General features: G+C 42.2%; 1 protein-coding gene across 1 annotated transcript in view; it reads left to right on the forward strand.

Moving 5' to 3' along the window:
- Positions 1-13,585, forward strand: part of LOC139275220 (FRAS1-related extracellular matrix protein 2-like) — a 288,895-nt gene extending 275,310 nt beyond the window's left edge. The window contains exons 18-24 of the mRNA XM_070892378.1: positions 1,914-2,018; positions 3,207-3,334; positions 5,074-5,208; positions 6,603-6,729; positions 8,706-8,893; positions 9,221-9,367; positions 12,829-13,585. Of these exons, the coding sequence (XP_070748479.1) occupies positions 1,914-2,018; positions 3,207-3,334; positions 5,074-5,208; positions 6,603-6,729; positions 8,706-8,893; positions 9,221-9,367; positions 12,829-13,332 (1,334 nt within the window). The 3' untranslated portion in view covers positions 13,333-13,585. The remainder of the gene's footprint in view (positions 1-1,913; positions 2,019-3,206; positions 3,335-5,073; positions 5,209-6,602; positions 6,730-8,705; positions 8,894-9,220; positions 9,368-12,828) is intronic.
- Positions 13,586-25,049: the final 11,464 nt, after the last annotated feature.

Genomic DNA, 25,049 nt, shown 5'->3' on the forward strand with positions numbered 1-25,049 from the left:
GGATGAGGGGATTGTCCTATGAGGAGAGACTGAGTAGACTAAATGTATATTCCCTAGAGTTTAGAAGAATAAGAGATGATCTCATTGAAACATATAACATTCTTAAGGGGTTTACAGGATGGAAGCTGGGAGGATGTTTTCCCTGGCTTGGGAGGCTAGAACTAGGGGCCACACTCAAAATAAGGTATCGGCCATTTAAGGCTGAGATGAGATATTTCTTCACTCAAAGGGTTAAGAATCTTTGGAATTCTCTACCACACAGGGCTGTGGATTCTCAGTCGTTGAGTCTTTTTGGATATTAAGGGAATCCAGGGATATGGGGATAGTGCGAGGAAGTTGGAGTTGAGGTAGAAGATCAGCCATAATATTGAATGGCGGAGCAGGCTCAAAGGACTGAATGGCCTACTCCTGCTCCTATTTCTTATGTTCTGGTGCATATGAGGCCCGGCCAGTGACAGAGGGCCTAACAAAACCCTCTAGATCCCAAAAATAATACATAGTGATAAAGTACTTCTAAATCACATAACCTTGTGTTAGTATGGATAGAAAGCACATGACTTCTCAAAGGCTGAAACAAAATCTAATCTAATTAACAGAATACTTATTTGCGAGCCTTCTGTCATCACTCTCTATTGTAGCTAAATCAAGCATTGTTTTAAAGTTACAATTAATTTAGTTGCTTGGCAATAAATGGAAAAATATATACAAGAAGCTTTTTTGCTGTTAAGTATAAGGAATGTTCTTCAGTAGTATTGTTGTAATCATGATTAAAAATATACTTTGGCTCATACTTTTACCTCTAAATTTGAAGGTAATGGATCCAAGTCCCATTCTAGGATTTGGATACATCATCTAAGCTAACATTCCATTGCAGTACTGAGGTTACGCAGCAGTGTTGAAGGTTTTGTCCTTTCAACTGAGGTCCCGTTTGCTAGTTCTAATAGATATTATAGATCCCGTGGCACTATTTGAAGAGCAGCAAGGTTTCCCAGCGTTCCAACCAATTAACACCATCAAAAACATATTGATTGCTCATTCAAACAATGATTGTGTGACCTTCCTGTGTACAATACGCGCAGTATTGTGGAAATGAATTTTACCTCGAACATCAGTCACTGCACTTCATAGGAAATTTCTATAAGATATGTTAAGATGCTACATAAATGCAATTGGTTTATTTGAATCGAGTTTAATTTGTTCCCAGTCATTTGTGTAATCACACAAAATTGCTACAGTATTTACTATTAGCATTCATATAAGCACAGCTTTTTGAAATGTGTGATTCCTGTTCAGAGTATGCCAGCTTACTTCATTTTCGCACATTTTTAAAAAAATGTTGAAATCCTTTCTTCGTAGAACACTTCTCAGAACTTGCTTGCGACAAGCTTTTCATTGATTATCTATACACAAAATGTGTATCTTCCACTTTAACATCCATTCTCTTAAAGAATCAATCTGCTGGTAGACCATAATCTATGCAGAATGATCTGTCTGATAATTACTCCTGTGGTTTAATTTCCTCTCCCGCACAGTACACACACATATTGATTAGTTAAAAGATTAGGAAATGTTGGGCATGAGTAGCAAAAAGTCAAACCAACTAGCTGAATAAAACGAGCTTCTGTCTTATCTTAGAACTAGGTATCTTAGAACTAGAATTTCCAATGTAGTTAAATAGGCCATGTGTCCACATTAAGCATTCATAGAATTAAGATTTTAGCAAATAGCAGCTGTCTGTTGACATAGAGTGCTAGGGGTGGGTTTTTACTGCTGTATTTTCATTAGCTGTATTCATCTCAACGTCAGCACATCAAACTGTACATCAGATGAAATTACAAGTCTGAGCTGTCAGTGCTGCATATTAGTGTTCACTGTTTCAGACTAAATTGATAAACATGCCTGTTGTCTGCCAGGTGCCCTTTATCCAACTAGCATGCGGATCAACCGTGAAGGACGCTTGGTTGTGAACTTCCGTACTGATGCACGATTCCGTGGTCTCTTTGTCATGTTGCATCCTGGTGAGTGAGTTTCGTTTTTTTTTTTTACATTGCTCATTTTTCTTCCAATTTACTCTTTCCCCTCTCCTGAAAACACCAACTTCTTCCTATTTACGCAACGAGTGGTTAGGATTGGGAATGCACTGCCTAATAGGGTGGTAGCTACAGATTCAATAGTAATCTTCAAAAGGGAATTGGATAATTACGTGAAGGAGAAAAAGTTGCAGGAATATGGGGAAAGAGCAGGGGAGTGGGACTAACTGGAATGCTCTTCGAAAGAGCCAGCGCAGACTTGATGAGTCGAATGGCCTCCTGTGTTATACTATTCTATGATTCTAAGTACTGCTTCATGGGCATACGAGTGACAATTATTCACGTGTTAACCTTTACGATGAGTTTTAGCAAGCTATTCAACATCATAGCCCATGCCCACTTCTCATCATTATAGGCAGTCCCTCGGAATCGAGGAAGACTTGCTTCCACTCTAAACATGAGTCCTTAGGTGGCTGAACAGTCCAATACGAGAACCACAGTCCCTGTCACAGGTGGGACAGATAGTCGTTGAGGGAAGGGGTGGATGGGACAGGTTTGCTGCACACTCTTTCCGCTGCCTGCGCTTGATTTCTGCATGCTCTCGGTGACGAGACTCAAGGTGCTCAGCGTCCTCCCGGATGCACTTCCTCCACTTAGGGCGGTCTTTGGCCAGGGACTCCCAGGTGTCAGTGGGGATGTTGCATTTTATCAGGGAGGCTTTGAGGGTGTCCTTGTAACATTTCCTCTGCCCACCTTTGGCTCGTTTGCCGTGAAGGAGTTCCGAGTAAAGTGCTTGCTTTGGGAGTCTCATGTCTGGCATGCGAACAGTGTGGCCTGCCCACTTCTACACACTTTCGAGCAGCCATTACTGGATTACGAGAGCTGCCGGAATCCTAACTGACTTTTTCCTATTCTATACCCAGGGGATCAGAGGTCAGTTGTTGATACCTCTACAAATAGATCAGCTAATTCAGTCCAGACCAGGGATCAAACCTGGAAACCTCCTGGTCGGTGTAGATCAGCTATGTAACTGGATACATTTGCTGAGACGCCAGGGAACATGAGTGATGTTATTCTTTATAAAAAGGGAGACACGGTCGAGCATTTTGCAGTACAATGAGAAGGAAATGTTCAGTGTTTTTGAGATGCCCTAAAACAATCTGTCTCCTTTCCCAGCATCACCTCTTAGTTCCATGGTTATGTCAGCTGATCACCCAGGATTGACCTTTACCCTCAGCTTAGTGCGAAGTGAGCCAACGTACAATCATCCTGAGCAACAGTGGAGCTTCACTTCAGATTTTGCTGTAAGTTTTATAAGTTTAACCATTACGGTATTTACGGTAATTGCTGATGAACCAGTTTGCCAAGCTGTTTTATGCACAGATCAAGCTTCGATATAGATCAGGATTACTAACTATTGTATGCCTTTGTTACCTCTAGACTTGACTATTCCCATCTTCCACCCTACATAAATATAAGCTCATCCAAAACTCTACTACCCGTATCCTAACGCACGCCAAGTCCCGTTCACCCATCACCCCTGTGCTCGCTAACCTACATTGAATACCGCTCCAACAACGCCTTGATTTTAAAATTCTCATCCTTGTTTTCAAATCTCTCCATGGCCTTGCTCCTCCCTATCTCAGAAACCTCCTCCAGCCTTACTACCCGCTGAGATCTCTGTGCTCCTCCAATTCTGGTCTTTTGCGCATCCCCGATTTTAATCACGCCACCCGTGCCTTCGGCTGCCAAGGCCCTAAGCTCTGGAATTCCCTCCCTAAACTTCTCCTCCTTTAAGACACTCATTAAAATCTACCTCTTTGACCAAGCTTTTAGTCATCTGTCCTAATATCTCCTTATGTAGCTTGATGTCAAATTTTGTTTGATAACATGCCTGTGAAGCGCCTTGGAACATTTCACTACTTTAAAGGCGACGTATAAATGCAAGTTGTTTGCGTATGTAACAATAGTCACAGCACTTCAAAGTAACTCACTGTGGCACAGAATGCTTTGAGATACCTAAGACACTAAATAAATGCAAATGTATTTTTACTAACCTTCTGCATAAGAGAAGCCAATGTGAGAAAAATATTTTGCTTCTATCCACGAAACAATGTATTTGGTTCTGTTTATTATTGTGATCATTAGCCATGAAGCTCTTTCCCAGAATAAAAATCAGACTAAAAAGACTATCGGAAGGTAACCGTAATGAGTCGAAACAATTTCAGAGAAGATACTGACCCAGATTTTGCTTTCGGCAGCATAATTAAGGATTACGCCGCTGGCATCCGAACCGAGGGCGCACTTGCCTGTTCTGAGGCCCCAAATGAAAAGTTGCTGTCAGATGTTGCAGAGTTGGGCACAGCCTAGGGCTCACCATGTGCGTAAGCGTACCTGGGGTCAGGACTACAATAGGAGCCCTGATTCTCCCCCACTCGACGCTGTGGTATTTTTCTAGGGAGAATATAACAGCCAATGTTGATGAAAGTTTTTATGCATTTTGTACCATCAAAGGTCATGTGAAGATACAGTGAGGGGAGTAAGGGATTTTTTTTTAATTTGCATAACTCTCAATTCCCTGAACAGTCTCTCACTTTACCCAGTCTAGATTTACATTCCTTTTATGGATTTAAGCACAAAAAATCAGATGAAGATTTTTATTGACGGGTGCCCCCTTACGCTGTGTAAATAGGCTGCTGCACCTGTTTGCACCAGCCGTAAGATACTCGTGCGTAATTCCGTAACAGTTGGTGGGCAATTAGCCCAACTCTGCACCAGCAATGAGGATTTCAGTGTCGGAGCATATGATCTGTTAAAGTGGTACTTGACAGGTCGCCAGTTCGGGATTTAATGCATGTGGAAATCCTGAACTTGCTGTCCATTCCAAAGGCGGTATGATGGTGTAGTAAGCCATCATACCAACCACAAATTCTGCCCCACTATACTTAATATTGATGAGAATATTTATAAATTTAGGATTAATTTCCTAATACAGTGTAAATTTGTTTTCTACTGTTGCAATTGATCTTTTTATCTGTCCTAGGTCCGTGATTATTCAGGAACATACACTGTGAAGATGATCCCTTGTGCTTCTGCCCCGAGCCAGGAATATACCATACCAACTGTGTGCAATCCAAGGGAGCCCATAACCTTTGACCTTGACATCAGGTTTCAGCAGGTACAAGATTATTAGGCAGTTCAAGTGAACCTCGCCTCACTCAAAGTCCAATTTTCATCCTTGCCACCAACCCCTCTCTGTTGTAGGAATGAAGTAGTGGTGTGATGAAAATGGTAGCATAGCACTTAAACCGTTATTGCCGACATTTGTATCTCCACCATTTTGGTGGGGATCTTGGAATAGGCGGCCCAAGTGCCCACTGGAAATAGGTGGCAACCTCGTTAGCCTATGCAAATTGGGATCCTGTGACATCAATAGGACCTCAATGTAATTTTGAAGTACCAATGGGTGGGAGCATGGGCAATTTAATCCTTAAACTGCAGGATGCTCCAAAATAGTTTCAAAAATAGCTTTTAAAACAATGTGCTCGAGGTCAAGAGAATCACTAATGCACCTTCTGTGGCAACAAAATTCAACCTACCTGATGCCCGATCCTCCGTAGCTCAACTTGGGAGCATCCCCCCCCCCCGGCCCTTTACTTACCTGGGCTGTAAGGGGGAGCTGTCAGATTTCCCACCCACTCCGATCGGCAAATTGTTCCAAAAACATAAGCGGCTCGCTGATGAAATTCAGAAAAACCCCAGCAATGAAAATGGTTCCACCAGGCAGATTACACCCCCTTGCATCATCCACTTCCTGCCTGATGCTAGCAGTCACTTCAGAATTGACCCCCATATGTTTTGGAATCATGATCTTAGAGGATGCACACCGCACCCCTTCCCTTCGGCATTATTTTTATATCTCTTTGGAAGTTTATGTGCATGTTACCCCTTGATGTGATTCCACAACTTGGGTCTTTGTAGCCATACCATGCGGAGATGATATCTGCCAGAATTCAATCTTGTCGCTGCACGGACAGGTTTCTGCTTTGGCCTCGATACAACCCTCCACGATATCTGAGCTCCTCCAATTCTAGTGTCTTGTGCAATCCCGATTTTCATCGCTCCACCTTCATTGGCTGCCATACCTTCAGCTGCCTGGGTCCTAAGTTCTGGAACTCCCTTCCTAAACCTCTCCTCCTTTAAGATACTCCTTAAAAACTACCTCTTTGACCAAGTTTCATGTCCTAATACCTTCTTATGTGGCTCGATGTCAAATTTTGTTTGATACCAATCCTGTGAAGTACATTGGGACATTTTACTACGTTAAACAAGCTATATAAATATAAGTTGTTGTTGTACCCCAAGAGGGACCATGTACAATTTCTAAGTGGTGCTACATCCTGGGATTTGCTTGGAAAGTGGCATAAAGGTAGATTGAATGATGGGCATGCCAGTGATTCAAAACAACTGCTATCTGTCGGGGACAGGGAGCAAAATGCTGCCATAAGCTCAAGAGCTTTGTCGACCTGTCTTTAACATTGTCACTTACTAAATTTTATCTGCTTCTTCCAGGTGAGTGATCCTGTTGCTGCTGAGTTCAGCCTGAATACTCAAATGTTCCTGTTAAATAGAAAGAGCCTCTGGCTATCTGACGGCTCCATGGGATTTGGAGAAGGCAGTGATGTCGCTTTCATAGAAGGTATGGAAGTCGGACCACTTAATGCTTTATTGATACAATAAAACCAGGCTAAAAGTAAATGCTGTTTAATAATCTAGTACTCAGTAATAATCATCTAGTATTCAGACACAATATAAAAACAGAAAATGCTGGAAATCTCAGCACACAATATTAAAAGCTGGGCATCCTGACATACCTTCAAAAATCCCATTTAAAAAAATATATATATATCTAAGAACAGTAGCCTCCAGCACCACCCTAACCAATCATATTAGAAAATCATAAGATAAATATAGATGAGGAAGGCCATTCAGCCCATCTAAATTTATCAATACAGGAAAGTTCTATGGTCCCCACATCACAGCTAGGATTTTTGATTCCACCATCCTGCAAGACCGTTCCATATGTTGAACAATCTGTTATCAATCCTAAATTTGTCTTTTACCAGTTTATCCTCTATCCTACAGTCACAGTCCAGTTTGAAGTAACCTTCCAGATCTACCTTTTCTGACTGTTTACTATGCCTCTCTGATCATTTGGAAGGATTTGCTGAAATACATAGAAGTTACAACATAGAACAGACCATTCAGCCCCACCAGTAGTACTGATTATTGTTCCTTACCTGGATACATCCCAATTGATCCGGGGGCGGGGGGGGGGGGGGGAAATCATAATTCGAACAACCAAACTGAGGGAAATCTAAGGCCGAAAAATACCAGGGCCCTGAAAATCCATGGGAATTTCAGCAGAACACGACCTTGACTCTGGCAGGAGACTAGTGGAACCACCAGAAAAAGGCAGGGACCTGCCGCCAGGTGTTTACCACTTCCACAATTTTCTGGAACGTCTGCTTATCCCTTGCAAGAAAAGAAAAATGTCACTGGACGAGGGGGGGAGCTGGGTACGCTTACGCTGGGGGGTTCCTGCTTCGCTGGTTCATCTGAGATATGGCATAGTACTCTAGGAGGGTACAATATGGCATACTGGCCTCCAAATGCGCAGAAGGAGGTCCCACTGGGAGTGGTCCAGCCCTCCACCATCCGACAAACAGCAAGAATTAGATTTTCTTAAATCTTGATGTCCCTTTGCATGGGATGGCTGGGGTTAGGTGGGGGGGAGGAGAAGGAAGAGGCCTCTGCATTCCTTCTACCCCCAGTGATGGGCAGACACCAGATTCTCTGGCTAGAAGGGGTAGTTGGGCATTGGAGATGCGCTGACAGTGGTACTTGTCCCCACCTGTTCTGTGCAAATTAGGTGCCCTCCTATGAACCCGCAAACCCCAGCATAAAAGAGCACTGGCAGACCAAATCGCCAAGTAACTGCCAGGATCCCATCTCGAGGATTTTTGGGGGCCAATATTAAGAGTGGGGTCTGCTATGAAATTTGTACACTGATGCTTGGCCTTCAGTGTTACTTTAGAGAAGGAGGTATGTTATTTTGAAGAGACTCAGTGACATGTGGCCAATCTTTTACAACAAAAATACCTTGCCACATCTCTGCACTAGTAAAGTGCTGAACATCCTTGCAATAACAAGACTGTTTTGGATGAATACTCCATTAGAAACATTTTACATAGTTCACCTGGAAAGACAAAGCACAGCTGTTGGGATATGCTGTACTGTTCCATGGAATTGTGACCTCATAGGTTGTAGGTTTGTTGGCCCCATGAATCCCAATGTATTTTGTTTCCTATTTCAGTCAGCTTATCAGGGGGTATGCACCATATTGAACGAAGGTGTTGTGCCCATATGAGGCAAGGGAAAGTCAGAGCCTGTAGCAACAGAAGCTTATCCTCCTGTGTCTCCCAACAATTGTCATTAGATAGCGGCCCAGAAGTAGGTTGCATGCATTCTGTCTCAGGAAATGTCACATGATATGGAAAGACATGAAAGAGCAAAATAATATTGTTCTTCAATAGGAGGGGAGGCAGTTTGGTAACAGGGCAATGTGGTACAAGGTCTCATCAGACTTCTAATTGAAATTTATTTTCTCTGCAGGATCAGTTGTTTATGGGCGTGTGATGGTTGACCCTGTGCAGAACCTAGGAGACTCCTTCTTCTGTAACATTGAGAAGGTGTTTCTGTGTACAGGAGCTGATGGATATGTGCCCAAGTACAACCCTATAAATACTGAATATGGCTGCCTGGCTGATTCATCTTCTCTCTTGTACAGGTTCAAGATCCTGGTGAGTCAGTTATTTTAGTATATGGCTGGAAATGCTCATATTCCTCTTCAACAATGGCCTGTGCGTATAGCTTTGGTAGAGTAAAGTTCTGAATTTTGATGGGGGAGGGGGGAGGATTGATGAATAAACTTTTGAGGAGAAAATAAGTAAATTTAAGCATATCAACTGTGCTGCCAATCACTTAAACATGCTTGCTATTGTTGGAAAGAATTGTATTCAGTTCTTGGGTTGCTTTTAGTCCAATATAATTAACTTTCTCAGATACAACTTGACTATTCTTTCGCTGATATACAATTCCTTTAGCAGGCCTTTTGCTTTTTTAAACAGGATAAGGCTCAGCCTGAGACTCAGGACACATATTTTGGAAGTGTAGCATTCAACTCTAAACTTGCAATCGATGATGCTGAAGCACTTGTACTTGCCAGACAGCCTGGTTCTGATGGCTTTCGAGTGGATTCCTCCCCGCTCTTCCAGGTAGGAGATGTTTGCTGCGTATATACTAAGCAGCCAATGCCATTGTTACCCTTTCGTGACTTAGTTGTTGGAAGGCTCATATTAGCTGTGCTGTCTTACCAGAACAAGGATTATCAGCACATTTTACTGGCCTGCACTGTATTGTGTCATTGTACAAAATTGTAGCTTATTCTTAAATCTGTAATTTCAAAACATAAGTCATATATTGTAATGTTGATGGCATCATCATTTCATTGCATTCAGTTCTATGACTGAGACTTTTATCACCAGAAAATATGTACTGTTAAAGAAGTTGACAAAACTACAGCCTAAAATGTAAATTACAAACGTTGCTGCCACTATTTTTGATTTTACTGGGAAGTCCAGTTTGCGCACTAAAGACGGCATACAAATAGCAACATGATAGCTGCTTTCAACATGGCAAAAAGGAAAAATACATTTTAAATAGTCTAAATTTTAGTAGAACTTCGTACTTTGTCAGTCCTTGCTTAAGTTAGAGCTCCTTGGTCCCCCTTAACACTGAGAAAATGCATCTTGCCCCTGTGCATACTTGCACTTCCATTCAAATCACAAAGATAAGCACAGAGGAGGGAGACCATTCAGCCAATTCATCAATTAAACCTACAATCTCTCCTCATCGCAGTATCTGGCTGCCTTTTCGATGGCTCCAAGGTTTTTCCATCTGCATTCTTACCTGGATGACCATTCTATGGTATTCATCACTTTTTCTGTGAAGAATTGCTTCCTGACATCAATCCTGCACATGCCTTTTACCAGATTACCAAATACCAATATTCCCTTGTCCTGTAGTCAATGTTTAATTTGAAATATTGTTCAGGTTTAACCTTTTCTATTCCACTTGGTATCTGACATAAGGCGACCTCAAAAAGTAGTAATCTCGGGATTGCTACCAGTGCCATGTGCAGGTACTGCAAGCGATCAGGAAGCCCAATGGTATCTTGACCTTTATTGCAAAGGGAATGGAGTATAAAAGCAGGGAAGTCTTGCTACAGCTATATAAGGTATTGGTGAGGCCACACCTGGAATACTGTGTGCAGTATACGAAAGGATATAAGGATATAAGAACATAAGAACATAAGAATTAGGAACAGGAGTAGCCCCTCGAGCCTGCTCCGCCATTCAACAAGATCATGGCTGATCTGACCGTGGACTCAGCTCCACTTACCCACCTGCTCCCCGTAACCCTTAATTTCCTTATTGGTTAAAAATCTGTCTATCTGTGATTTGAATACATTCAATGAGCTAGCCTCAACTGCTTCCTTGGGCAGAGAATTCCACAGATTCACAACTCTGGGAGAAGAAATTCCTTCTCAGCTCGGTTTTAAATTGGCTCCCCCGTATTTTGCGGCTGTGCCCCCTAGTTCTAGTCTCCCCAACCAATGGAAACAACCTCTCTGCCTCTATCTTGTCTATCCCTTTCATTATTTTGAATGTTTCTATAAGATCACCCCTCATCCTTCCGAACGCCAAAGAGTAAAGACCCAGTCTACTCAATCTATCATCATAAGGTAAACCCCTCATCTCCGGAATCAGCCTAGTGAATCGTCTCTGTACCCCCTCCCCTATTTGAATGGGGAGAAATTACAACATGCTGCGGTGCAGAGGGACCTGGGGGAAGGAGGGAGAGAAATGAGAGGAGAGATACGGGGTGGGAGGGTGGGAAGAGATACAGGTTTGGGGAGGGGGGGGTGGGGGAAAAGAGACACATGTGGGGGAGGCGGGGGGAGAGAGAGGGAACTCCGGAAAGATGGATCACGTTCTACCAACCGCCTATAAGGGACATCGTTGGAGTGGATGATATCCAGAAGTCACGACACTGTCACTATTCACTTCGTACCCAATAAACCTGTTAACAATCCGTACACAATGCCCCATCTATGGCAGGGGGTGGTATGCACTTGCACTGGGGTAAGGTACTTTGGCTGGGGGAGGGATGTACTTGCACTGGGGTAAGGCACTTTGGCTGGCCCTTGCTGTCTTCGGGGGAGCTCTGTCTTCTGTCGCATCAGGAAGTCAAAGTGGACCGAGTTACAATTTGCAAAGTCCATGAGACCTTGGGATAGGCAGTTCCAGTTACACATTCCAGTGAAACTTCAGGGTGTGGCCTCTTATGAACAGGAGTAGACCATTCAGCCCCTTGAACCTTCTGCTGTTCAGTTAGATGGTGATTGATCTGTACCACAACATCATTTACCTGCCTTTGCGCCACATCCCTTGATATCCTTGCACATAAAAAAATCTGTCGATCTCAATCTGGAACATCTCAGTTGATCCAGCATTCAGAGACATTTGGAAAGTGAGTTCCAGATTTCCACTACCATTTGTGTGGAAAAAGTACATCCTGGTTTCACTCCTAAATGGCCTAGCTCTAATTTTAACAATTATGGCCTCTTGTTCTGGATTCCTCCACCAGAGGAAATAGTTTTTCCATATCGACTCTATTGAATCCTGTTATCATTTTAAGCACCTTAATTAGGTCACCCCTTAACCTTCTAAACTCGAGGGAATACAGGACAAGTTTATGCAATCTGTAAACACAATGTAACCCTTTAGCACAGGTATCAGTCTGCTGAAGCTGTGCTGTACCCTTCCATGGCAATATATCTTGAGGTTCGGTGCCCAAAGCTGAATGCAGTACTCCAGCTGGAGTCGGACCAAGACTGTCTACAACTGAATCATAGCTTCTTCACTTTTATTACGACCCCCTTGAAATAAAGGCCTTTCTGTTAGCCTTTATGGTTACATTTTGTACCTGTGATTTTAGTGACTTGTATACCTGGACACGCTTTGCTTCTCCACCGCTTCTAATCTCTCGCCATTTAGAAACTATTCCGATTTCTCTTTCTTGGATCCGAAGTGGATGACTTCACACTTCCCCACATTGAATTCCATCTGTCTATGTCCCTTTGCACTTAATGTCATCTGCGAACTTGGATAGACAACTTTCTATTTCTTCATCTAATTCATTAATCTATGTGGCGAAAAGCTGAAGCCCCAGAACAGATCCAATAGCCATTATTCATTAACATTTACTTAAAGCAAACATTTAACCTGTGCAACCTGAATAAATTGTATGAGTTTATAAGTGAATTGTTTTTGGTTTCTAATATTTAATGAGCACATGCAAACTATAGACTTAATATACACTTAAGCAGAATAACCTGCAGCAAAAGTAATTGAAAACATCCCAATCTCTGCTGACTCTCACAGACCACCATGGATGTTTTAAATGTGCATTGATGTCAAGTAGTTAATAAAGGAAGTATGAATGGTCACTTAGCTTATCCTCAGATATGAAACAAATAGGTTAGTGGCCATTTTTAAAGTAATTTTTTCTCTCCAACCAGGACCGGTTATTTGAACGGTATTTTCCTGTTAATGTTTCAGTTGCTGCAGTGAAGTCTGAAGCAGCACAGTCACATGTTATTTTTTATCTTTAGGTGGCCGCTGGTCGAGAGTGGTACATTCACACCATTTACACTGTGCGATCTAGAGACAGTGCCAGCAGAGGCATTGGAAAGAGAAGTGTGGAGTATCATATTGTTTCATACACCGGAAACGTGAGCTCTTTGGGGCATTCACGCCAACGACGATCAGTTAAAGAAGCACCCTTACTCACGAAGGACATCGGCATTGAGAACAGTAGAGGAACCAACATTCAACATATTGCCTTGGACCGCAGCAACAGGAAGCAGGTTGTCGAGGAAGAGATCTTCGCTGAAGGAGCTGTTGCTAGGTCACCAAATGACCGAGGCGACGAAGATGGCAATGTTCCCATTATTGGTGGGATCGTTGCCTTATTACTAGCTATTTGTGTCATTATTATCATCGTCCTCTTGTTGAAACGCAGGAAGCAATCAGATAAGAAAGCAGAGTACAAGAAATCACCCAACAACGAGGTCATGACTGCACAGAGTTATCACAGCGACAGCTCTGAGGTTTGATCAGCGCCAAGTTACATTTCAGCCAACTCCAAAGTGCCTCAGAGGACTTGAACTGTGCCTTATTACAAAGCGTTATTTATCCAATTACTGTTGTCACTTGACTGCAGCTGTACTTGAATGTTTGGTTTTGGAATCCATGCAACATCGCATTCACAGAAACTTGATCATGGGTCTCAAGTATCATCTTTTGCACAGAATTCAGCAAGTGACCTGAAATGCACTGTACATCGGGAGGCACTGCACGAACTGCATCACGGGGTGTGGGGGGCGGGGTGGGGGGGGGGGCAGCAGAGGGCTATGGGAGGGGAATCCATTACTTTTTTAAAATCACTTTCCCTGATCAGGATTAAAACACAACTGTATCCAAAGGTGCTAATTTGTCCTCTCCTACTGAAAAGGAGATTTATTAACTTATGTAGATGATGTAAAGACTGGAGGTGTGGTGGTTAGTAGACTCAATAAATCATTTTTTTTATTCTGTTTGTTTCTAATCCATAAATTAATTAGTCAGCATTTTATATCAGAATTTTGCAGCTGGACACATGTACTGGAAGACTCACTAGTCATGAATTACCAGAATAGTTCCAACTTGCACCAATCAGCTCACCAAAGTTTGAATACAGAGGAAAGTGACTTATAATCATTGCATCCCCTGGATAAACCTTTATAAACAAAACAAATATTCACTTATTCAATTTTAGTTGTTTGGTCCATCGGGGAAGGTTGAGGTGCTTTGACTTGCACACCTGTGGTCTGTAGGTTATCCACATGGTGCTATTTTGTTTTATATCCTTGTTTTGAAATTCATGTACAGGTTCGATTTATTCAGTTTATGTCTCATATTTTGCTTTGGTCTGTACGACTGCAGAAAGTGTATTTACTGCATGTGTGCTGCTGTCATTAACTTTTATCTTGTGCTGCATGAGGGGATGGCAGATGGTGGGTGTAAATGTTTAACAGGCTAGTTTTAACAGGGTACGTATGTACTGTCCTTGGTGGCCAAGGATGTGAATTCCTTAAATTAAAAAAAACTTCACCACATCACTTTTTTTTTATAATAGGAAGTGAAGTAAACTTGTGTTAGACTTTCTCATAAAGTCTGCTCCTGATCTACAGAATAGGTTTAAACCAGGACCAGGTAATCTCTGCACTGAAGTAACATCAGGCCTAATAATTAGGTCTTATATATTTGTGTGTAACCTCATCTAGTGTTGTCACTAGGCCTATTTAGCGCCTTGATACCAATGTGTCATAGGAAAACAAAATCACAATGAAGCCATTATGCTTTGATATTTGGTGTTACTCTTAACTCGTCCTCTCTTTTATTAGTTCCATCACCAGTGACGGATCTATAACTACCAATACTTTACCTTTGTGTTATAAAGCTCAAAATAATCTCCCCAGAAACAACCCCCATTAGGATCTAGAATACAACTATCTTTTTTTACACTGTGAGTGGATAGAATATGAAAGTTCCACACATGAACTGTTGCATTTTATTGAGATCCTTTCGGCAACACTGCACACTGGCAACTTACCTCTGCGTGTGTCTGCAGGGTAGACATTACTATTTCAATGTAGATTGTGAGGCAACATATTAGACAAATTTTGCAACAAAAATGCTTTAAAGTATTAAACTAATTGTAATTGTGGACTCCATGAACACTATAGGTGTTTTGTGTATAAACTACAGAAAACCCTGACATTAATTCACTGCTCACTCAAAGGCATTTTTAAATTCTGCCTTCGTCTGCAACATTAGTTCTTTTTAGTTTTGTTTCTTTTAAATAATCTGTATGTGTTGGATTTGTCATTGTAGTTCTTTGTGTACTATGCCAACTGCTCGTTTGGAATGGGCAAACTATGCAATCTGCAGCATGAACATTTATCCAGTGTGTTGCATCGGTATGAATTGATAATTCATCATTATTCTGTTACAATCCCAGCATTTCCAGCCTGTTGAGTTTGGAACCATTTTTGTGTATCTAACTGTTCCACTGTGGGATGCTGGTATTTAAAGCAAGATTATTGGATATTTGTTTCCTGGGGAGTAGTCATTATTGGCTGCGTACTGTAAGTATTTGGAATAGGCCAGCAAGCATAACATTAACAAAAATCAATTCTAGAAATAATGTGAAAGCTGCCATACCATTTTAACCCTTCATTGTTTTCTTTTTTTTAGAAATGTGTTCATACTGCATTCAAATAAAATATTCTTTCTTCCACTTTTAATGAATGAAGTTGATTTCAAAAGAGCAATTATTCAGAATGTTCTTTCTTTCCCTCAAGCCGTGCAATATTTGCTTACAGTTTCTGTGTATTGAGGCCCTATGCACTGGGATTTGAAAACATACAAGGTCTTTTTCAACAGTGTTATAAATCTGAGGTAGAATACACCCGAAGTTAAAAAAAAATCAGCATCATAGTGTCAATTGTAGGTGGCGTGTGGAATTTGTCAAGTTATTTAACATGCTCCCTGTAAGCCCATTCATGCCTTGCAGACTATAAAAGAGTGTTGGAAGGAACACTTAATTAACCTTGATCTTCAGGTCGACACCATGTTGTTTCCATTGTGTCAGCTGTGGCTCAGTGGGTAGCATAGTCGCCTTTGAGTCCAAAGATTGTGGGTTCAAGTCCCACTCCAGGAATTTGAGCACAAAAATCTACTTTCGTGACCAGCCTGCCATGTGGGACCTTATCAAAAGCTTTGATAAAATCCATATACACTACGTCAAACGCAATACCCTCATTGACCCTCCTAGTTACCTCCTCAAAAAAATTCAATCAAGTTAGTCAGACATGACCTTCCCTTAATAAATCCATGCTGACTGTCCTTGATTAATTCGTGTCTTTCTAAATGAAGATTTATCCTGTCACTCAGATAATTTTTACACCACTGAGGTTAGGCTGACTGGCCTGTAATTACTCGGTCTATCCATTTCTCCCTTTTTAAAACAAAGGTACAATGTTAGCAGTCCTCCGGCACCACACCTGTAGCCAGAGAGGATTGGAAAATGATGGTCAGAGCTTCTGCTATTTCCTCTTTTGCTTCTCTTAACAGCCTGGGATACATTTCATCTAGGCGTCTGGATTTATCCACTTTCAAAGCTGCTAAACCCCTTAATACCTCCTCTCTCACTCTGTTTGTTTATTTCATCTAATATTTCACATTCCTCCTCCCTGATTGCAATGTCTGCATCGCCCCTCTCTTTTGTGAAAACAAATGCAAAATATTAATTAAGAACCATACCCATGTCTTTTGCCTCCACACACAAGTTACCTTTATGGTCTCTAATAGGCCCTACTCTTTCTTTAGTTATCCTCTTTCTCAATGTATTTATAAAACATCTTTGGGTTTTCCTTGATTTTACTTGCCAATATTTGTTCATGCTCTCTTTGCTTTCCTAATTTCCTTTTTAATTTCACCCCTGCACTTTCTATACTCCTCTATGGTTTCTGCAGTATTGAGCCCTTGGTATGTGTCATAGGCCTCCCTTTTTTTCTTTATCCTATCCTATATGCCCTTTGACATCTAGGGGGCTCTAGATTTGTTAGTCCCACCCTTTTTCTTTAATGGAACATACTTGCTCTGAACCCTCTGTGAATGCCTCCCAATGGTCTGACACTGATTTACCTTCTAGTAGCTGTTTCCAGTCTACTTTGGCTAAATCACATCACAACTTTGTAAAATTGTCTTTCCCCCAATTGAGAACTTTTATTCCTTGTCTATCTTTGTCCTTTTCCCTAACTACCATAAATCTAACTAAATTATGATCACTAGCACCAAATTGCTCTCCCATTGATACCCCTTACACCTGCCCAGTTTCATTCCCTAAAACTAAGCACAGAACCGTCTCCTCCCTTGTTGGGCATACTGTATACTGGCTAAAAAGGTTCTCCTGAATGCATTTTAGGAATTCTGTACCCACTATACCTATCACACTAATTTTATCCCAGTTAATATTATGGTAGTTGAAATGCCTTACTATTATTGCCCTATATTGTTGCACTTCTCAGAAATTTGCCTACATATTTACTCTTTTAACTCCCTCTGACTGTTTGGGGATCTATAGTACACTCACAGCAGTGTGGTCGACCCTTTTTTGTTCTTCAATTCAATCCATATGGCCTTGTTTGATGATCCTTCTAACATATCCCTCCTCACAGATGTAATAGTTTCTTTAATTAATATTGCGAGCCCCTAACCTTTTTTATCCCTTTCTCTATTCCGTCTGAAAACCCTGTAACCAGGAATGTTGAGATGCCATATCTGCCCTTCTTTCAGCCATGTCTCAGTAACACTAATATCATACTCCCAAGTGTCTATCTGTGCTCTCAGCTCATCTGCCTTATTCCCTAAACACCTTGCATTGAAGTATATATCATTTAGCACTGCCAAACTCTGTTACTGTCTATTTTATAGCTTTTGTTTCCTCTGCCTTCACTTTCTAATTTTCTGCTTTCCAATTCCAGCTTTGCTTCTCTCCCTTCTGAATCTACTCTCTGGTTCGCTGCCAAGCTAGTTTAAACCCTTCCCAACAGCACTAGCAAAACCTCCTGCAAGAATATTTTTCCCGGCTCTGTTGAGGTGTACCCTGTTCCCTGGCTTGTACAGGTCCCACCTCCCTCAGAAACGGTTCCAATGCCTCAGGAATCTAAAGCCTTCCTTCCTTGCACCATCTCTCCAGCCACGCATTCATCTGCTCTATCCTCCTATTTCTGTACTCACCAGCACGTGGCACCAGGAGTAATCCAGAGATTACTGTCTTTTAAGGTCCACCTTTTTAATCTACTAGCTCCCTAAAGTCTGCCTGCAGGACCTCATCCCTCTTTCTACCTATGTCATTGGTACCGATATGGACCACGACCTCTGGCTATTCACCCTCCCCTCAGAATATCATGCAGCTTGATCCTGGCACCAAGGGGGCAACATACCATCCTGGAGTCACGTCTGCGGCCGCACCTTCACCCCCCCCACCCCCCCACCGTGCAGCTGAGCTACCCATGGTGTCGTGGACTTGGCTGCACTCCCCAGAGGAACCATCGTCCCCATCAGTACTCAGAACAGACTAATGGTTGGAGAGCGAGATGCACTCAGGGGACTCCTGTTCTGTCTGGCAGTCACCAATTCCCTCTCTGCCTGCAAACTCTTAAGCTGCGGGGTGGCCACCTCTAGAAACGTGCCATCCATGAAGTTCTCAGCCTCGCGGATGCACCGCAGTGACTGTAGCTGCCGCTCAAGCTCCAAGACATGGATCTCGAGCTGCCGTAGCTGGTGACGCATCCTGCACGTGTGGTCGTCCAGGCTACGCAAAGCGTCCAGGACTTCCCACATGGCACAGGATGTGCATTCCATGGGACTGAGTGGCTCTGCCATGCCTCTATTTAATACACTATGAACTTACTTAGCAGAAATAAACTTAAAACTAAAAAGAAAACTCACCAGCTACACCCAAATCAGCTCCTTCCCTTGTGCCAACGTCACTTTTTTTACTCTAATGTCACTCTTTCAAATTCTGCCTCTGTTGAGTTCCTGCCACTCAAGTCTGCTCTGCGCTCCGCCGATTCTGCCATTGCTGTTTACATCTCGGGCCACTCCCGTGGTGCTCTGCACTCTGCTGATTCTGCCGTTATTAAAGATTTAAGTGTGGTCAGGATTTCCTCGGAGCTGGTCCCGCTCCACTGCTGTAACTTGGCTGGAAGTGCATTAGAAACCTCATTGGCGCATGTTAATGGTGTTACCGTTGCACTTCCACCCAAATACAGTGATGGAATCGGAGTAGCCACGAGGAAATTTCTGGCCCAAGATTTTCCGAGTGCAGTCTCGTACGTGACCACTTCTCCTTTGGCTGCAGGCAGCAGTATAGCTGCGTTTTTGCTGTCAATCTCCTGGTGATCAACTAGGTATCTTTTTGGTTGTGAGCTTTTGAAGAGCAATTTGTCGATGAGCGCTTCAGTTAACTTGGTAGATATACAAAACCTAGGGTTACCAATCCTCTGGGAGTCTCCAGGAATTGAAGATTAATCTCCAGGACACTGCTGCGTGCACTAAATAAAATTGTGGCCATTATTAATTTTCTTTAAAGCTTTGTTTATTAGTTATAAAAATATTGGAGTTGGGGGAAAAAGGATGGTTGACTAATGAACTAGAATCATCCAATTGGGTACCAAAGAATCTATTTGCTCTCCAATTGATGTGGGAATGCGGTGCGCCACGAGGATAGATGTATCTGACCACCAAAGGTGGGAACACGGGGTCGGGTCAGTTGGAGACAGGAGGTCATTGATGAAATCTCCAGGAATACATTCAACCAGCGGTACCAACCCTGACAAAAATTGTTTAGGCATCTTGTGGCAAGAGACCTCATAATATCATGGAACAAGCCAGCAGCAAATAGAATGATCAAGCAAACAGACCTGCTTTTACACTGATAACCACGCAGACTCTGGCAAGCATACCTTGTGCAGCTGTTGAATAGGGCTGGATTTTTGGCTTTGCTCATTTTGGGGCGGTAATGGTGGTGCAGTAAAGTTTGCGCTTCAGTCAGCAAAATTGGCCAGTTGGGCCCTGAATGTGGGGGGTGTGTTCAGGGAGGCGTCGCACAACTCTCTTAGGGCGCTAGGTCGGCTGAGTATGTGAAAATCCCGAGCTAAACAGCCGGCCTGTGAGCACTCTTGAGACCTGGGGAGAAAAAAAACCACTAAAAATATTCCCAATACATAACCCACGCCATCACAACATAAATCGCAAAAATAAATACAAGAAAAAAACAACCACACTTACCTGAGGTGGACATTACTTACCTCACTGCAGCTGGTATAGGTCAGACCGCCCCTTTTAACAGGCAGTCCCAGCAGGGTGCGTTCCTCGGCGCTACGGGTTGGGCAGAACTCAAAAATCAAGCTGGTGTCACAATCGGGGGCGTTGCACACCGGCTCGCCTCTTCCAGGTGGTAGACCAGCCCCAGATACCCCGGAGGGGTGCTGGAAGCTGGCCGTCTGCCCAGAAGAGCTCATTGCCACCCCTCCAGGGCGAAAACAGGCAGATAGGACCGAAAAATCCAGCCCTCAGTCTTTCCAACATGTGCTTCTCCCGTCTTTACAAATGAAGATTAAAACACTGTAGTTAGCTAAGGCCAAATCGTTAAGCTGATTTATTTTACACGCAGCAAGTGAATGGACATAAAAATAAATGCAATTAAATTTCACCTTGATTCAAATAACTACAGAATTCTCCTTGTGATAATGAAGCTTTTATTTAAAAATGGGTTTCCATAATTTTTCCTAGTCAACATTTCTAAAACTGATTAACTTTGGGCTTGAGAAAAATGAGTTTCCTCACTAGGTCAGGCCTCCTCCTGAACCTATCTGGTTTATTGGCTGCTCACTTTTCTCTTCCCAGCCACTGACTCCTTCCCCAATCAATAATTCACCAGTAGGCCTGTGAATACAAAGGGCTATCCCATACCCATACCCTGCCCTTTGAGCACAGTTTTAATGTCCTCTAATTTGCAGTCGGCAGCGAAGCAAAGGCACTCACCGCAAACTTGAAGAAAACTGCCCAGATCGATTTTGCAATCTCTGCAGCGCAGCTTGAGGTTTCTCGATGTGTAATTGATTGCAGCGCGATGAATAGGGGATTCCTATGGCGATGTTGCAATGGCGTCAACAAGCTGTCTAAGCAGCCAATCACATTGAAGAATTCTCACAGACAGCAAACCAGGAAATAAAAAGCAGCTTTTATCCAAACTTTTAAAAAAATGTTAGAGAGCAAAATAAAAATTGGGACTTTCACATAGGTATAAGGTAGAAGCTGAAATATCATGAACAAATGTTTAAAAATATATATTTTTAAAGATTGTAGTTTTTAATCATAATGGAGAAATGTGGCATTCCACAAATATCAAAATTAGTTTTCCAGTGCCATAACGGTTGTTTAGCAGTCAAAGTCAATACGTTGTTAAAACCCCAGTTACACCTATTCCAACAAGGCACAACATTTAATGGGGCATTTAAGAGTGATATTAGCATGGAAAAACTCAAATTTTCATCAGTTCCACTGATTTCACTGATTGCCGGCTATGTGGTGGTGGGGTGGAGGGTGGGGCGGGGGGGAAGTCCACAGTGTAGCCAGTGTCGGAGCAGTGAATGACTGACCGTAACATCAGGATTTCCACGTTTAGATGCACGTGCGCTAAATCCTGAAGTTGCATGTAGTTTCAGAGGGGCAATGACGTCAAACACTGAGAGTTCTCTATTATTACCCATCGCAAAATCCGTGCCATTGAAAACATCTCCTGCTATTCTGAAAATGAATGGGGTACTTTTTGGTTTAATGGGCCCGAGATGAAACAACTGATCCTCGTATCAATTTGAAATAGACTATTAACTACAACATTCCGCAAATTGGCTCATGTGGCTTTAATTCATTGCCTGCTGTATGTGAATTTTTTTTAACGTGAAAATTGGCCCTTTTTTAAACACTTAAACATAGCTCATTCCCAAATCCATTTCATGAAGAAAAATATGATGTAAAATCCCAAAATGTGATAGGCAGTTTAATTCTCTTAGGCAGTTAACCCCTCGACATTATGTTATTCGTAAAGTTCTTATTGTGGCAACAAGTTGTGATTGAAGACCACAGCTTGAGTGCTGTGTCCAGTTCTGGTCACAAGTATTAGAGGTAGTACAGAGAAGAGCCAAAAGGTTGATCCTTGGTGTTAGAAGTCCGACCTATGAGGAAAGACTGGAGAAGATTTGGGCTTTCAGAAAGAAGGTAATCTCATAGCAATATGTAGGGTAGTAAATAATATGGAAAAGATCAATTTGGAAACTTACTATAAACTAAATTGAAAGAGTAGGACAGGGTGACATGGGTTCGAATGAACAAAAGGAAAATTTCGGACTAATATCAGGACATTCTTCTTCACATAAAGAACACTCAGTACGTGGAATAGACTCCTGAATATTGGAGCTGAAAACCCTGCAATTATTTAAGCAATAATTGGATGCTGCAATGGGGACGCTTAAGGCTGTTTTTGTATGGACAAACTAAGATGTGCTGAATGGCTTTCTTTCTCCATAATTACCTTGGGAAAGTCATGTTTGAAACTCACTATGACTGGTCTGTGAGCCTTGCATCCCTCATTATTTCATGCTTTACTTCCAGCAAGTAATTGAATCTTTTCACTTATCTTTAAATAAATGGTTAAGAGTCACAGACAGCATGAGCTGTGTTCGTGTAAGGCCAGTACCAGCAGACATCATGCCAGAATGGTTCCTGCCACTGTTGTCATGGTATCATCAAGTAGCTTAGTTTGCGTAATGTGGAAATCACGAATGTCAAATGTGCACCCGAGCTTATTTTTAAAACCTTAGTCAAAATCTAAATTGATACCTAAAGAAGAACAGAACCTCAAATTACTGGCAGCCAAACTTCCTGACCTCCGATAGCATGGTGAGAAACTGGAAGCAACAGTGGTCAAGTACTTGTGCAAGCTCAAATCCTGTGACTATCCTAAAGCTGTAACAGACAAAAGCGCTCTGTGATTTGCTGTAATAAATCATTATAGGTCCATGAAGGAATGTCATCCACATGAATTTAGAGGAAATGAAAGAGTTAGATTGGAGGGTACACCAGATATTTACAAAGAAACCATTTAGTAAGAATCGTTTCTGATCAACAACATCTTTTGAACTTTCGAACTGCATGGTCACAAATGTCAAAATCACTGAAAGATCCCATTATAAATTAGTTAGCTTTAGGTCAGACTTTGTTACTTGTTTGTTGAAAATCTCTGACCTTCCTTTTATAAATCTTGCTGTATCAGCTGATCTAAGTTATCCAAAGAAACAATTCTAGATCTCCACTTATTTTGCCCAGTTTATGGAAGAGAAATACATGCAACTGAGTAAGTAATCTGAATTTTGAATTTAATCTGCAAGATATATAAAGTAAAAAAGCATGTTTTCCCCTCAAGTCAAGCTTGTTTTCTGAAGGTATTTCCCATCTTTCTCTTTTCTAATCTATCTCTGCTGTACATAATTTGCAGAAAATATGTTACGTGGAACTGTTTCCAGGCCTCAAGCAACAGTGCCCTAAAATGATACACAGAGAATTAATTGAGAGGACTGCATCCCAGAGTACTTAAGGAGGTGGCCTTGGAAATAGCGGATGCATTGACAGTCATTTTCCAACATTCCATAGACTCTGGATCAGTTCCTATGGAGTGGAGAGTAGCCAATGTAACCCCACTTTTTAAAAAAGGAGGGAGAGAGAAAACAGGGAATTATAGACCGGTCAGCCTGACATCGGTTGTGGGTAAAATGATGGAATCAATTATTAAGGATGTCATAGCAGGACATTTGGAAAGAGGTTACATGATAGGTCCAAGTCAGCATGGATTTGTGAAAGGAAAATCATGTTTGACAAATCTTCTGGAATTTTTTGAGGGTGTTTCCAGTAGAGTGGACAAGGGAGAACCAGTTGATGTGGTGTATTTGGACTTTCAGAAGGCTTTCGACAAGGTCCCACACAAGAGATTAATGTGCAAAGCTAAAGCACATGGGATTGGGGGCAGTGTGCTGACGTGGATTGAGAACTGGTTGGCAGACAGGAAGCAAAGAGTAGGAGTAAATGGGTACTTTTCAGAATGGCAGGCAGTGACTAGTGGGGTACCGCAAGGTTTTGTGCTGGGGCCCCAGCTGTTTACATTGTACATTAATGATTTAGACGAGGGGATTAAATGTAGTATCTGCAAATTTGCGGTTGACACTAAGTTGGGTGGCAGTGTGAGCTGCGAGGCGGATGCTATGAGGCTGCAGAGTGACTTGGATAGGTTAGGTGAGTGGGCAAATGCATGGCAGATGAAGTACAATGTGGATAAATGTGAGGTTATCCACTTTGGTGGTAAAAACAGAGAGACAGACTATTATCTGAATGGTGACAGATTAGGAAAGGTGAGGTGCAACGAGACCTGGGTGCCATGGTACATCAGTCATTGAAGGTTGGCATGCAGGTACAGCAGGCGGTTAAGAAAGCAAATGGCATGTTGGCCTTCATAGTGAGGGGATTTGAGTACAGGGGCAGGGAGGTGTTACTACAGTTGTACAGGGCCTTGATGAGGCCACATCTGGAGTATTGTGTACAGTTTTGGTCTCCTAACTTGAGGAAGGACATTCTTGCTATTGAGGGAGTGCAGCGAAGGTTCACCAGATTGATTCCCAGGATGGCGGGACTGACATATCAAGAAAGACTGGATCAACCTAGCTTGTATTCACTGGAGTTCAGAAGAATGAGAGGGGATCTCATAGAAATGTTTAAAATTCTGATGGGTTTAGACAGGTTAGATGCAGGAAGAATGTTCCCAATGTTGGGGAAGTCCAGAACCAGGGGTCACAGTCTAAGGATAAGAGGTAAGCCATTTAGGACCGAGATGACGAGAAACTTCTTCACCCAGAGAGTGGTGAACCTGTGGAATTCTCTACCACAGAAAGTTGTTGAGGCCAATTCACTAAATATATTTAAAAAGGAGTTAGATGTAGTCCTTACTACTAGGGGGATCAAGGGGTATGGCGAGAAAGCAGGAATGGGGTACTGAAGTTGCATGTTCAGCCATGAAATCATTGAATGGCGGTGCAGGCTCGAAGGGCCGAATGGCCTACTCCTGCACCTATTTTCTATGTTTCTATGTAACTCTGTTTTTCCCATGTCCCAG

This window comes from Pristiophorus japonicus, chromosome 10 (assembly GCF_044704955.1).
Source record: "Pristiophorus japonicus isolate sPriJap1 chromosome 10, sPriJap1.hap1, whole genome shotgun sequence".
Classification (NCBI taxonomy): domain Eukaryota; kingdom Metazoa; phylum Chordata; class Chondrichthyes; family Pristiophoridae; genus Pristiophorus; species Pristiophorus japonicus.